Source organism: Schistocerca cancellata, chromosome 9, assembly GCF_023864275.1.
Source record: "Schistocerca cancellata isolate TAMUIC-IGC-003103 chromosome 9, iqSchCanc2.1, whole genome shotgun sequence".
In the NCBI taxonomy this organism is placed as follows: domain Eukaryota; kingdom Metazoa; phylum Arthropoda; class Insecta; order Orthoptera; family Acrididae; genus Schistocerca; species Schistocerca cancellata.
This window is the reverse complement of record NC_064634.1, coordinates 122,661,178-122,677,978: the sequence shown is the minus strand read 5'-3', so window position 1 is coordinate 122,677,978 and position 16,801 is coordinate 122,661,178. Positions and strand designations below refer to the sequence as shown.

Below are 16,801 nucleotides of genomic sequence, written 5' to 3'. Positions count from 1 at the left end.
AAAGTGGATTATTAACAAATGGCTTAGTTGCTAATTTAAGTTGGATAACATATTAATGTGAAATTTAATCTGAGATAGTAAACTCATTTGCACTGATTTTTAAAGGGCAGTGTACTACTGGAACTGGCTGTAGACATAACAATACAAAGCCCAGAAAGTTAAAAATTCAAGCTAAGTTGATCTCTTCAGAGAATGTTATCATGAGGAAGGCATTTCAGATAGGGATGGGTAGATAGTCACATTTCACCTACCTTTGAGTCTTTAAAAAAGATACTGCAAGACAGAATGTTATCACTGCTGTTCTGACCTACATTGATAGAGAGGGTGCTTGACAGTTGCCTTAACCAGCGCGTTCTCCAGATCTCTTATGTATTGAAATATCTTGTCATGAGTTTCAAAGACATTGGTACAAAAGCATGCACCAGTGACCATTATTAATTAACTCAGACACAGAATTGAAGCAGCATGGAATGGTTACCCTTATTTGTCTTTCAAGACCAGTTTGACTTGTCAACCTACTGGGTTAGCACCATTTTTGCAACTGGAGGTGGCAGCTCCGTGTACTAAATTTTGTACTCTGTGTAACCTGAATCACTTACATATTTGATTGTGTATTCTTCCTTCTATACTGTATACATACAATGTGTAAAATGTCGTTAGTTTCTCTGTTGTGTACGACTTCATACACAAGGGTAATGAGAGGTGGGCTACAGAGTGGTTCAGCAACTTTTGTCGTAGGAAAACTGGATTACTTAACTTGTATTGTTCCAAGCATATGAAGACTCATTACAAATAATGCAGCAGGAATGAGAGTCAAGCTCATACAATAGCAACTATGATGAAATTAGCTGTTCTAAGCATGAACGATGGTGTCGTAGCATGAGACTCCATGTGCAAGTCGGTTTAATGGCTGCTGCCAGCCATCCTACATTGCAGCAGTAGAGGGTGCCTGTAGTTCAGAGCTGCTGGAGGTGTGGCTCAGCAGACACACACCGATGGGTCTGCCTGATCCCGTGTGACCACTATTGCCATCAGATGAAAAACTGAAATTCCACTACCAACTTCACAATGCCTGTAGGGCTGTTTCAGTACATGACACTACATGCTGTCCTTCCTGTTGTTGCAATTTTAACAGCCATCAGTGCATTATTTTGCTCTGCAAAATGCACAGTAGTACATTTCCAAACATTTACATCAATTTGTGGTCTTTCCAACAGTTCAATATTATACAGTTTTTTGCAAATATTAATTCATTCCAGATAACTAACTGTCCAGAAAAAGCGTAAGGGTGCTGTTAATATTGTCTGTTAGGTACATCTGAAAGAAATTCTAGTCAGTATAACCAATGAACCATTAACAACTGGAATTGTTCCAGAATATATAAAACTTAAAGAAAGATCCTGAAAATATTGATAACTGGAGGTTGGTTTCACTACAGCCATCTGGGGAAAAAACATGAAACTGCTACAAAAGAAAAATTGACATGTTTCTTAAACAAGTTCAACATCCTCAGTAAATCTGTTATGTATTAAGATCAGGTAAAAACTCAGAAGATGCTACTGTAGTCCATACAAAACATATCTCAGAAGCATTGGACATACGAATCTAAGGAATTGGCATCATTGTAGGTTTATCAGTGGCATTTGACACAGTTCATTATTCCATCTATCCCCAGAACCTAGAAAATAAATGTACGAAATTCATCATTCAGATCTTATTAGAACGACTGATGATGATATTTAACTCTCTTGAAAAAATCTAAAAATGGTTAGCAAAACTATTATCTGATGTTAAGACCTAAAAATAGGCATCCCACAAGGAAATATCTTAGGACCAACCATATTAATGATTTCACAGATACTGTCAGTTTTTGCAAAAAGAAGTCTAAGGATACTTTTAATGTTATGAAAGGAAGGTTTCTCAGTAGAGAGGCTGAGTCTCAGATAGGCACAACAAAAAGACTATCGCTAATAAGCTTTTGGCCAGCAAGGCCTTTGTCAAAAATAGATGACACACACACACACACACACACACGCACACACACACACACACACACACACACAACTCTCACACACATGATTGCAGTTCCAGCAACTGAAGCCACACTGCAAGCAGCAGCACAAGTGCATGATGTAAGTGGCGACTGAGTGGTGATAAGGAGGAGGCTGGGGCAGGGAGGGAGAGGGATACGGTAGTTGGGTGGCATGGGTGTCTGTGAAGTGCTGCTGAGAGTATGCAGGGACAAGCTGGAGAAAGGGTAGGGCAGCCATGTGCAGTCAGGAGGTTAGATGGAGTGCAGGGGAGATGTGGGGTAGGGGGGGAGGGGTGTAGCAGAAAAGGAAAAAAGTAAAAAGACTGGGTGTGATGGTGGAATGAGGGCTGCATAGTGCTGGAATGGGCAAGGACAATGCCTAATGAAAACTGAGACCAGGAAAGTAGGGAACATAGGATATATTGAAACAAAAGCTCCCCCTTCACAATTCAGAAAAGCTGGTGCTGGGGGAAGGTTCCATATGGCACAGGCTGTGAAGCAGTCATTGAAACGAAGGATGTTGTGTTAGGCAGTGTGCTCTGCAACAGGGTGGTCCACTTATTTCTTGGTCACAGTTTGTTGGTGGTCATTCATGTGGACAGACAGATTGTAGGTTTTCATACCTACATAGAATGCAGCACTGTGGTTGAAGCTTAGCTTGTAGATCACATGACTAGTTTGCCGTGGCACCAGCTTATAAAACATATTGGGGAGTGGTGGGGACATACAGGGGGTCTTGCCCTGGAAAATTTTCTAAATTTTAGATGAAAAGTAGTGAGTTTTAAAATTTTTTAAAGCATTATAGAGTCATATGATCAACGTTAGAAGCCCCAAAAACTGGACTCTCGATAACTCAACACTCTGGTAAACTCGTCAAGCCTGACACAGTTTTTGGCTTTGAAAAAAGAAACAAAACATACACATGCACGGTATTTTTGTAAAAAGGTAATTTAATTTACAGTAATAATCATACTTATAGAATATTACAGAGCAGTGAATATATAGCTCTGAAAAGACTGAAATTATATTTAAATAAATCCTAAACTATCATTAAAAGAATAAAACATAAAATATCACTGTTGCACAGTAATAGCACTTTGATTAATAAGTGAAATAGCTAATTTAAGCTTACTTTGAATCATGCTCAGGGTTCGTTAAATAAAAACAGTATCTCAAAGTTAATGCTTTAATGCACTTAATAAAGTTAATACAATATGCCTGATACTTTCGGTCAAAAAGTATGTGAATAGCAGGTTTTAATTGGGTCTTACACCCTAATAATATTTAAGTATCTGAAAATAACTAATACAGAACTACAGTAATATAGTAATACAGTACTAAACTACTAATATTTTAAACTGAAAATTTAACATTATGTATGTATTTAATTCTCTATTTTATAAAGATTTTTAATATTGCTTTAAATGCCATTATCAGGGCTAGAGTGTCTTTAGAAAGGTGCAAATGTTGACCGTCTGACTGATTATTGAATATGAAGTCGTTGATGGCTGGTCAGATATCCAATTCATCCAGAACGTCTTGGTGGGTATGAAGAACAGCCAAGTTGTTCAACTGCTTCTGTCCCATTATTGTTAAGGCCAGTTGTTTTTTTATTAGCAATATCACCTAACATATTCAAGTGTAAGTGCAGTCTCTCAATGTCTAGATCATTTTTGGAAAACTCAGATGATTTTTCCAAATTTGTTTCACCTCTGTTTACTAAAAGCAAGCACTCTTGTTCAACTGCAATTGTCTGTGTGAGTCCAGTTGAAGCAAACCACTCAGTAATGCAAGATTGCACTGTTTCACAAACTTAAATGTAAATAGCTTTGTAGTATTCGTTTGGGGTTTTGAAAGTTTGCTGTGAGCTGGCTTCATTGTTTTCATACTTCCTTGGAATATTTCGATTCCAAGGAAGTGAAGGATCACCAACTTGTGAAGGTTTTTCTTTTAAACACAATTCCCAAAAAGTGTTCAAAACTATCACACCTTCCATTCAATATACAAATTAAGCCCTCATATATTTTTTCCAGATCAGCAACGTTTAGATGAGGGCATTGAATTTTTTCATTGACATCCTCTACTGGATCTACTGGGTTCATTGCATGGCAATAAAGACGTAAAAAGAAATAAGTTTTGAATTGTAACATTGATTCAAAGTAGCCTACACGTTTTTAACCTGCCTCTGTTTCGTCCTCTGCAGAAAATGTTTAAAAAAACTTAGAAATTCTTCAAAGTTTTTCAATATTCTGAAGATACTAGAAGTTCACATAGTCCATCGAATCAGGGAAAGAGGTTGTAGACGAGCTTGGTCATTGGCACTCTCACAGTGTATGCTTCTGAAAAGTCCCATCCTTTTATTGGATTCCCTTATGGTGTTTATTAAGTCCCTGGCTAAAGGCATAATATCCCTCATAGATGTAAGATGGCAGAGACTGTCTACAACTGCCATGTCTAAACTGTGAGCAGTGCAGTGCACATAATGTGCTTTTGGTTGTATATCCAAAACTAACTTTTTTCAGTCCTTTGATCTTACCTCTCATATTCAAGACACTATCATAGCACTGTCCTGTTAAGTTATCCATTGACAAATCAAGACGAGCAAAAACGTCTTTTAAAATACTAAACAGAGTTTGTGATTCAGTGTTGGGGTCTCGTATAAGCCAATAAAGTTTTCATTGATGATTAAAGAACCATAAACAGAACAAATAAAAAATTACACTTGTTCATGAATCAAAGAGTCCCTTGTTTCATCAACTGTAAGAGATAAATGTTCGGTCTTCCTGATTGAAGCCAATATGTTTCTCAACACAGACTTTCCCAGTAGATCAATGATCTTGTTTTGAATATTGTGGGATGTTCACTTATACCCCAATTGCCCTAACCAATCTTTAAACTCAGGTGTGTCATTCTTTCAGAGTTCCAACAATTGAAAAAAATTGAGTTTACATCTTCATGCCCTCTAATTGCTAGTCCTTGTCGGCACAGAAGTTGCACGGTAGTAAAAATTGTCTCAAGAGCTAAATGGCCATTCTTCATATCACTATATAACTGTTCAGTGGGGAGGCCACACTTCGGTTAGTGATAGAATGTAGTTTCAGAACACTTCCTTTATGTGTAAGTGTATTTTCATGAAGACGGAATTTTTTCAAAGCCTTTGTCTAGTTAGAAAACCCTACAGAAGTAAATGCATCTTCTTTTTTTGAAGAAAACTGTAATTGATTTTTAGCACCTGCCTCTTTGCAGGTTTTGCAAAAAACTTTTTTGGTAGATGCTTCATATTCTAGCCATGTATATTTGATCAACCAAGACTTCTGAAATGATCTTCCCTTACTGGATTGCCCAGGTTTCGGCTGTGAATGGTTCTTGCCTGAAGATGATGAAGCAATTGACGACACAGTAATTGCTGGAGGTTGACTTGCAGTATCATTAACTTCCAAGTGTGCCTTTTTGATAACAAATTTATCCATTGCAAGCTTAATTCACAATACACTAAGAGACTAAAGTAAATGAATAATATATATTCATGTAAAATAGCCCACTAGACGCTATAGTCAGAACACTAAACATGTCTGCAGCATGCAGTGAATGAAACTATCCACACTGAATGACTGCGACATTAGGGTGAGCTTTCTATAGCTGCTGCATCGTAATTTCTTGAAGCATCAAGGCGATGTGAGGCAGAGGGTTCCTGGTGCTTCTGCTTCAGTCCTTTTGATGTCGCCACGGCCACAACACTGGCCTGCCAGCGGCAGACTTTACCCGAAGGTTCACGCACTGGGACCAATTCTAAGTGTGCCTGCAGCACCATAGCACTAACATGATTCACACCAATCGTTTTCAGTTAACCTGCTTACTACCATAATAGTTATTTGTTTTAGCTCATTACCAAATGTATTTTAAAAGGTGACTAGTGTCAAATGAGGAAAATAAAAAATTCCAACATAATTTTGTGATTTTACAAAAAATAATATAACTAACAATTTTCTCAAATTACTGGGGGGCTCTGTCCCCACTGTCCCCACAAACGAAGTTTAGACAGAGGGCAGGAGAGAAGGTGGGGAGGAGGGGGGGGGGGGCGGCATAAATAGCAGAAAGGAGAGAGGAATAAAAAGAAATTAAAAGACTGGGTGTGGCAGTGAAATGACAGCTGTGTAGTGCTGGAATGGGAACAGGGAGGGGGCTGGATGTGTGTGGACAGTGATAAACAAAGGTCGAGGCCAGGAGGGTTACGGGAACATAGGATGTATTGCAGGGAAAGTTCCCACCTGCGCAATTCAGAAAATCTGGTGTTGGTGGGAAGGATCCATATGGCACAGGCTGTGAAGCAGTCATTGAGATGAGGGATATCATGTTTGGCAGCGAATTCAGCAATAAAGTGGTCCACTGGTTTTTTGGCCACAGTTTGTCGGTGGCCATTCACGCAGGCAGTCACCTTGTTGGTTGTTATGCCTACACAGAATGCAGCAGAGTGGTTGCAGCTTAGCTTGTATATCACATGACTGGTTTCACAGGTAGCCCAGCCTTTGATAGTACAGGTGATGTTATTTCTTTCCTTTCCGCTACTTACACCCCCCTTCCCCCCCTCCTGCCCCTCTTCACATTCTCTCCTGCCCTCTGTCTTAACTGCAGCACTTCACTGTCCACCACCCCCACTACACTATCCCTCCCCCTCCCCACTCCAGACTCCTCCTTAACTCCATCCAGTCACCACTCCCATCATGCACTGGTGCTGCTGCTTACAGTGTGGTTTCGGTTGTCTGAGACTGTAGATGTGTGTGCAAGTTGCGTTTGTGTGTGTGTGTGTGTGTGTGTGTGTGTGTGTGTGTGTGTGTGTGTGTGTGTGTGTGTGTATTGCTGACAGAGGCCTTAATGGCTGAAAGCTGTAATTGTGTGAATCTTTTTGTTGCGCCTATCGCGACTCAGCATCTCCGCTTTATGTTGAGTAGCAACTTTCCTTCTTTAATATTGTTACATTCCATTCTGGATTTTCCATTGTTTGATCTAGGTGTATTACAGGGACATGAGCCATGAGGTAAGGGATTGGGAGTAGGGGTTATTGTAGGGATGGAAAAGTATATTGTGTAGGTTTGATGGACAGTGGAATAACACTGTGGGAGGGATGGGAAGGATAGTGGGCAGGACATTTCTCATTTCAGGCCATGTTGAGAGTCGAAATCGTGTCAGAGAATGTAATTCAGTTGCTCCAGTCCTGGGTGGTACTGAGTTACGAGTGGAATGCTCCTCTGGGACCGTACAGTGAGACTTTGGGAGGCGGTGGAACACTGGAAAGGTAAGGCATGGGAGATTTGGTTTTGTACAAGACTGGGAAGTTAATTACAGTCTGTGAAGGTTTCAGTGAGAGCCTCAGTATATTTTGAGAGGGACTGCTCATCACTGCAGGAGTGATGACCATGGGTGGCTATGCTGTACAGAAGGCACTTCTTGGTATGGAATGGGTGGCAGCTGTCGATGTGGAGGTATTGCTCATGGTCAATAGGTTTGATATGGACAGATGTACTGTAGCCATCTTTGATGTGGAGGACAGCATCTCGGAAGGTGGCTTGTTGGGTTGAGTAGGACCAGGTGAAGTTGTTGAGGTGGATAGGATGTCTTCACCCATGATCCAGATCGCAAAGTTGTCATCAGTGAATCTGAACCAGGTGAGGGGTTTAGGATTCTGGGTGTTTAGGAAGGATTCCTCTAGATGGCGCATGAATAGGTTGTCATAGGATGGTACCATGTGGATGTGCATAGCCACACCTCTAATTTGTTTGTAGGTAATGCATTTGAAAGAGAAGTAATTGTGGGTAAAGATATAGCCGGTCATGGCAACTAGTTGTTGGTTTGGAATCTGTTGGGCATTGGGAAAGTTAGTTTTTAACAGTGGTAAGGTCATGAGCATTAGGGATGTTTGTGTAAAGGGAGGTGGCATCAGTAGTGACAAGCAGGGCACCGTGTGGCAAAGGGACAGGAACTGTGGAAAATTGGTGGAGAAAATGGTTGGTATTTTTTATATAGGAGGGTAGGTTCTGGGGAATAAGTTTGAAGGTGTTGGCCTGCGAGAGCAGGAGTTCTCTCGGTGGGGGGCACAGTATCCAGCCATTGTTTGGTACTTTTAATGTTGTCTGTTTGGTCCACCAGAAAGGAATTCTAGACAATATAATGAATGAACGATATTTGTTTGAATGTGAAAGGAACTTCACAAACACAGCCCAAATATTGGGAGATTCACATACACACTAACTTATCACTTGCTGATAATTACAAGTGGGTCCTTTTTAATAAATTACCACTTAGTACAGACAAATAGCTTGAACTTTATGGAATCCAAAACTCAGAATCAGACTATTAGAAATAGAGAAGGAAGATAGTAATGTACTTCAAAATAAAAATTTCTAGGTATGACTATTAAACACTGGTAGGAAGAGGATGAGAACAGTTTCACAATAATGAAAATACTTTCTTCAGCATTCTCTTAGAAGTCTAACCCAAATATTCCTATGAATATATTGGTTCACATGTTTATTTAATTCTAAATTATGGCATTCTTTACTGGGGACAGATCCTCAGAAGATGTTTACCATATTCAGGTTTTAAAAACAGTCAGTAAAAGAAACACACACTGTACTTAATTGTTAAAATGTTTGGCATCTTAACTAACATAATATAGGATAGAAACATGTTAAAACATATGCTACAAACACATTTATTCATAACCATAATGTCATAGTTAGGAAATAAAATCTCAATCCTATGAAAAGCAAAAGTAAATGAGAAAGAGGTGTGATAACATCAGACCAAAACATTACAACAATCTACCACAATAAATTAATCACATCAAATGATTTGTAAGATTTAGGAAAGTCTTAAGAAATATTTGACAACTGTTTTTGTTCAGTAGGGGAGTATACATATAAAAAATTATTACTGTAGGTAAATAAGAAATAAGGATTTATTGAATTAAAATGCATTTAACTTTGTGTAAATGACCCTTGTACATTTATTTCATAGAATTACATTTTGAGTATGTCATGTATGTAAGCAAATTCAGCTCAATATTATGCATCAGATTTGAATTATGGAGTTATTCAATTATATTTATTCGTATAAAAGTGGAAACTTTTGTGTATTGCATGTATGACTATTAAAAATGAAGAAGTAAATGTAATAGTGCACCATGTAGTTGATACATGGAGTTGTATACAGGGACATAAATAAGAATGTGACTGTTGCTACCTGTTGAAAGAATCATTTTTCAAAGCAAGTAGAATACGCATACACACTCACAGGAACATGTAGCCATGGCGGCATACATGTGTACCATTAATGCTAAAGAAGGATTCACCCATAAGCCACCAGTGGTCTCAGTCTAATTCAAGTGCCTGCAAACAACTCAACTATGCAGTGAGTTGTTGCCTTTATTCCATTTCTATTATTTGTGCTTCACTGAAGACTTTTCATTACTGTATTTATTTATCAGTTACTATATTCATGCTGAGAAGGAATCATTTGTGGTCTTTGCAAGAGGCCAAAAGTTACAATATTATGGAAAGGGAAGTTGCCACTCACCATATAACAGGGATGCTGAATTTCAGATAGACACAACAAAAAGACTGTCACAAATAAAACTTTTGGCCCAAAAGGCCTTCATCAGAGTTGCCTGAGACTGCAATCAAATGTGTTTGTGTGTGTGTGTGTGTGTTTTGTCTATTTTTGGCGAAGGCCTTATGGGCTGAAAGATTTATTTGTGACAGTCTTTTTGTTGTGCCTATCTGCGACTCAGCATCTCTGCTATATGGTGAGTGCCAACTTTTCTTTTCATAATATTGTTACATTCCATCCTGGATTTTCCATTGTTTGATTGAGGCTGACAGTTATGTCCACATGTTTAATGTAGCAGTTTTGTATTTTTAACTTGCACTTCTAAGCAAACAATCTGTTCCATAGAAATTTTCAAATGCTGAATAAACAAAAAAGTCAAATGAATTTATGATATACTTCCCTGGACATCCCGAAAGTAGATCCTACATATGACTCTGACTCTGCATCCAAGACAGCATGCTGTATTCTCCTTACTGAGAAATCCTCAATCCACTCACAATCTTCATATAAGAAGCCATAAGTTAAAAATGATAAAAGTTGATGAGATAAAATCAAACTTCCTTGAAAGTCAAGAAATACTGCATCCATGCAATCACCTTGGTCCATGGCTTTGAGTATGTCATGATAGAAAATCAGGAATTGGGTTTCATGTGGCTACTACCAGAAGTTTTCCATTCTTTGAACTCAATGGAAAAATTAATAGAGAAAAGAGCAGTTAATACTTTACTTTTGAAAACAAATTTTCATTAGTTTAAAGTAGGTTATCTCAAGTAAGTACCTGTATCATATAAATTTCTGGCATAATGCTTTATTTTTTATTGAGAGAGTGCAACAATAAAAAATCACTTTACATAAAAATCAACTACAGTTCAAGTATGTGGTTTGATTTTCTCAGTTTATGGATTCATCAAATGACATGATTACTTGAACAAAACAGTTAACACTTCAAATCATAATAAAGTTATAGGCTAATACCTTAAATAAAAATTAGATATGTCGTTGCTTCATCACAAGTAGCCATAAAATTGGCACACTATTCATAGATGTCAGTGTGAAATTTTTAAAGATGAAATACAAATGTATATATTAAACAAGAAAAGTGGGCATTTTTATTGAAAAACTTTTAATTTCAATATGGAAGCCAGAAATTAAAAAGCAGAAGAGTATAAAATTAACTAACTGCTAATGGATCAGGACTCAGATATGAAGGAGCTATCTAATGTAAGCTTTTGGAAGTGTTTGGGGCTTGTGACTCAAAATATTTACAGGGTAGCTTCTGTCTCTGCACAGTACATAATGGAGCATAGTTGTGTGCAGTCAGTTGACTCTATTGTAACAGTTCTTTATTATTCATATTTAAGTGAAGTGTATTTCTAGTACAACTGCAAAATTGATCTAAATACAAGTTTTATTTTTGAAATGAAAATATATATACATCTAGAAAAGTATTGTCAAAAGAATGGTTAAATTTTATGTATGTACTAAAATGGAACCCCTACAGCTATCCTTATGATGTTATTTATTATATGGCTACTAGTTTCAGTGTATCAGTGCACCACCTTCAGGCCTTAACTGGTGCTGAGGCGGTTAACTCTAATCAAACACATGATTCATCAGTGGCCAACATCTATGAACTGGTTTTCACAGACTACCTGGAACAACAATGTTACGTCTCCAATCATCAACTAACAACCAGCTCATAGATGTTGGCTACTGGTGAATCATGTATGCAAATGGAATAAACCCCCCCCCCTCCTCCCCCAGCATAGTTAAGACCTGAAGATGGTCCACTGAAGCACTGAAACTGGTAGCCATATAATAAACAACATCATAAGGACAGCTGTAGGTGTTCCATTTTATTACGTAGGTGAATGGCCAAACTCACTGAAACTCCAGCCAGAAGGAAGGACATACAGAAACTTGTCTGTCTATTGCGTGTGTGTGTGTGTGTGTGTGTGTGTGTGTGTGTGTGTGTGTGTGTTTGTGTGGGTGGATGGGTGTGCAAGGGGTGTCCACTGATTTTTTATGAATACTTCTGTTTCACAATAGTCTTCAGAATAAATCTAATGTCTTCTTCAGCGTTTACTAATTTGTCCCAGCAATGCATAATATGAGTAAGATGCATTCACCAACTGTAACACAAGATGGTAACTCATCATATTACAGCAGTAATAGTCATGTAAGAGTGGACTCATACATATGTAAATACTTGGAAAAATGATGGACAATATGAACAATATAATAACAAAATGTAGATGGTGCAGCACTGATGAATATGAGAAACACTAACATAAAAAAGAACTAGTTTAGTTACTGAGTTTTAATTGCCCTATAACTTTTATATAATTTGTAGTATAACTTATATCTTTGCATAACAACAGACACACCAGTTCTGCCACCACCACACATGAAATGATGTGCCGATTTATGTTCCATTATCGTTCTGAAATCTTGTGGATGGAAATGATAAACAAAAAATGAGGACAATCACCTGTAGTTAAATGATGGATTGCCCATAGGCACATATTTCAAGCTTTTGTCTTTGTCTGTCTTGGTCAAATTCACCTCCCCTCGCTCCCCCCTCCCCCCTTTCTGCCTCCCGCCCCTCTCTCTGTATGTATGTGTGTGTGTGTGTGTGTGTGCGTCTGTGTGTGTGTGTGTGTGTGTGTGTGTGTGTGTGTTAATCATTTATTTTATGTTGTAATCTGTAAATAAAACTGAGGAACAGTGTTAGACTGAGTTTGTGATTTGCAGTATTACGATTTTCTACTCATTATTCCTGTTATATCTGTTGGCAATGGTACCTTAATTGAAGTTGCCTTCGTATGTTCTTTACTATGATGGTATCACCTGTATTGTGATCTTTTCTGCGTGAAAGCACATTCAGTAATTAGAGAAATGGAGTGTGTGGTTTTCATGCCCATGTATTACTGAGAAATCCAGTGTAAAACCTAATAAACTGGCGACGAAAAATTAAGAGCTCGATGTATATGCCTTTATGTAAAAATTTTCGCTGTAATAGTATATGTGTGAAAAGAAGAAGAGGACAAGGAAGCAGTAAAGATGATTTAAATGTCTGTGGATAATCCTGGTGCCATCACAATGACCCAATTCGTAAAACAAGTAGGCCTACAGTGGAGTGCGTGTATCTCCTTTATGAAAAATAAGTTCAATGTGCACAAGATTTCGGAGGACCTGCAAATGAACTACCTACTGGATCTCGTTGGATTTAAGTATGCAGCTTTCGTCACGGGCTTAGCATACACTCAGAAATCAAAGGACATGACTTTCGATGAAATGGTGAAACTAGTGAAAGAACATCTAGAGCCAGCACCTTCAGTGATGCGGGAGCGCTATAAGTTTCACACGAGAAACGAGCTTCCGGAAGAATCTATTCCATAGTAGGCCTTACTTATGTATCTTAGTTGAAATCTTCGGCGCAACACTACGAATTTAAAGGTAATCTGCAAGAAGCGCTGCGAGACACATTAGTGTGTGAAATGAAAATTGAAACACCGTCAGTTATCTCTTTTGTGTTCAATTTATTTAAGCAACCAGTTTTGGCGTTGCATTACACCATTTACAGGCCCCTTGATCCACGTAAATTGGGAGGAATCCAATCCCGCTTAGTCATAATAGGAGCCAATATTAAATACGAGTAACTGTTTTCCGTAGTTCTCTAGTTCGCGTGACGCTACAATATCGGTCATTTGTAGACTGATTTGATTATCGTACTCTAAAATAATTGTCAGAGTCCAGAACTCTCGCGCTGCCAGAAGATGCAGCTTTAGTTATTTATGACGAGTTTCCGTTAACACCATATTTCATGAATCTGTTTTTAAAGTATAATCCACCGAATTTCAAAGAAAGATTATTTAACTACGGCGGTCTAGAGCTCGCCGCGTTGTGGAAAATACGTTTGTCATTCTGGTTTCCAAATTTCGCTTGTATGAAAAGTCAGCGCTACTTCGCCCACAAATGATTGACAAAATTATCATCTCTACAGCAATATGTACAGGCAGATCTAATAGACCAGGAGCATGTCAGTAACGGATTTTATCAGGAACGTTGATATCCACAAATGCCTTGGGCAGGGGGGGGGGGGGGGGGCTCATAAATGCAAAGCTACAGGATGGCAACAATAATCATTCCAAGGACGCCTCATTAAGAAGAGAATGACTTGCAGATTAATTTCTTGAAGATAGAGCTGTACTGTCGCAACGTACCAAAGTTTAAAAAATATGCAGGCCTTCTACAGTTTGTGAATGTGAAGCTCTGCTATGACATTTAATATAAATGAATATGGAATAAGGAATTAAGTTTAGCCGATCTGCGTAGCCTTTTCTCCTCTACACTATTTTCCTTATAAACGCATCTGCTAACTTGATCGATGGGACTTTAGTCTTGTAGATGTAATCTGTTCCACAGCTAGATGTTTTGCTTGCCAGAATTTTCTTAATTCAGTTGTATACCGGTACTTATCCTGAGGCGATGGATTTCGCTCTGCAGGTCAGATACTGTCAACCCATCCAAGTTTAACCGCCTTAGAAGGGCCTCAAGTTGTTTTTATGATCCACATAGATAAAATCCCACAAATGCTACACATAATATAGATATTCAAGAATCGGGCTATTTCCTCCGTTACACACTACATATTTACATTTGTTTACACTCCACTGATACAGCACCTATCCTGAAAACACATGTGACTATTAGTTTAGTGTCACCAAAGTTGGAAGTTGGACACCTATGACTAGCGCACACATGCGCCACAAAAGTGCAGTGGCTGGTAGCACAGTTGAGCACAACCTAGAGTCGTCGTGCAAACTAGGCTTTTAACACGTAAAATGTAGTTTAATCAGACAAAATCACTACGAATGTTCTCTTCAAACAATTGGAAGTACCAATAATCTATTATTTCCAGTGCTGCACAATCAAGCATGCATAACCCTTAACAGTAGTTTTTTTTTCAGTTTAAAATTGCTAACGGTTTGTGTTGCGTAGAAAAACGGTCTAACACTGTTGCGTAGACCGTTGCAGATGCTATATGGATAAACTACCCATGATCAGTGATCCACACGATTCGGGGGCCTTTCAAAAAGTAGGAACAGATTTCAAACATTTATTGCTTCCAAATTACAAAAGACAGAAGCGCAATTCCAACATTCCTGGAAAGAGAAAAGTTCAAACTTTCTATGCATTCAATGTGAACATCTTGTGTTACACGACAAATATCAAAACGGTGTCTCATTTGCCGCCACACATGAAGCACCTGTTCTCTCGTTACCGAATTCTGAGCGTCAACAATGCGACGTCGCAGATTTTCAAGAGTGTCAGTCATACGGGGGGATAAAACCGCGGGCTCTTACGTAACCTCACACATAAAAGTCACAAGGTACGAGGTGTGGGGACCTGGGCTGCCATCGGCGATGAAATTCGTATTCTGCTCCTCATCTTCCAGTCCAACGACTTGGAATGGTGTCATTCAGGTAACATAGGATGTGTTTAGGGAAGTTCTCTAACGAGAGACCAGTTGCTTCGTATGTGGCAGGAAATGAGCCTCCGTTTTTATGTTTGTCTTGTAACACATGGTGCTCACATTGAATACATAAGCACTTGAACTTCTCTCTTTCCAGGAACGTTGGAACTGTGTTTCTATCTTTTGGAATTTGGAAGCTATAAATGTTTGAAATGCGTTCCTCCTTTCGAATACTCCTGTACATAGTTCTCGGAATCTTATGTGTGTGGCTATAAAATATCATAATACTTGCCGAGAGGAAGGTGGACCTGTGGACCTGGTAGAGGCGCCCTGCCGTCACCACCAGCGGCTTCTGGGCGCGGCACATGAGGATCCGAAGGGTGCGCTTGAAGCGGGGGCTGGCTTCTATCCAGGAGCACGAGTACGCTGCTGCCGAAACCGCCTCACTCTGGAAGCAACAGTAGGCTGCTAGATATGGAGAGAGCGCGCTTTGATTCTCTGATCTGTTCGCTTTTTTACTAGGGCTAATGTGAGGTCTGTGTGGTTCAAATGGCTCTGAGCACTATGGGACTTAACTGCTGAGGTCATCAGTCCCCTAGAACTTAGAACTACTTAAACCTAACTAACCTAAGGACATCACACACATTCATGCCCGAGGCAGGATTCGAACCTGCGACCGTAGCGGTGGCACGGTTCCAGACTGTAGCGCCTACAACCGCTCGGCCACTCTGGCCGGCTGTGGTCTGTGTGCAAAAGTTCTCGACGCAGACGCCCTGAGACAGAGGTGGTTCTGATTCAAGTGAAATTTTGTTTTTGTTATGTTGGTGCATGCTGCACAGTAGCGTAAATCGAATTCAAACTTAATCTGCAGAATATTTTTGTTTACAGTTTTTAAAGTGTGTTTTGCTCAAGGACAGTAGAAAGGTGGAATACCCATCGACTTCTAGATCACCAGAAGATTGGAAATGACGGGATAGGAAATCGGCTGTACCCTTAACAAAGGAATCATCCTGGCATTCAATCTAAGCGATTTGTGGGAAATTATAGAATACCTAAAACTGAATGGCAGGAAGGCGTTCGAACCGCCATCCTCCCAAATGAGAATCCATTGTACTGTTCATTGTTTACATCAATGACTTCTCAAATTATATGCCATGCAACAATGCACTGTATGCTGATGATATGACACTAATAACAGATGGAGAAAATCTGCAAGATGTCATAGAATACAACAAAGTAGTAACTGAAATGAGCAGTGACTGGTGCAGAGCCAACCTTTTATCAATAAACAAATTGAAAACTGAAGAAATTTACTTCACCCTGAAATCAATTGAACAGAATACAAAAAAAAATGTCAAGTTACTAGGTTTACATATAGATCAAAAACTTACATAGGACAGACACACAAATTATCTATGTGGCAAACTTCCTCGAACTCTTTTTCTATTACACAAGCTGAGGCACGTTATCACCAAAAATCTGCTAATCTCCACATACTTCGCTTTTTTTCCATTCGTAACTGCAATATGGGTTACTTCTTTGGGGTAACTCAGTGGGTTCAAGTACCATCTTCAAGTGGCAGAAGAAAGCAGTTAGGTGCATTTTAAAACTAGCACCAAGACAAAGTTACAAAAATCATTTTAAAGAACTAAAGATAATGACACTACCTAGTATATACATTTATA

General features: G+C 38.9%; 1 protein-coding gene across 1 annotated transcript in view; it reads right to left on the bottom strand.

Moving 5' to 3' along the window:
- Positions 1–11,712: 11,712 nt before the first annotated feature.
- Positions 11,713–16,801, bottom strand: part of LOC126101223 (odorant receptor Or2-like) — an 87,683-nt gene continuing 82,594 nt past the window's right edge. The window contains exons 5-6 of the mRNA XM_049911914.1: positions 15,409–15,564; positions 11,713–11,769 (exon numbers count right to left, since the gene is read on the bottom strand). Of these exons, the coding sequence (XP_049767871.1) occupies positions 11,713–11,769; positions 15,409–15,564 (213 nt within the window). The remainder of the gene's footprint in view (positions 11,770–15,408; positions 15,565–16,801) is intronic.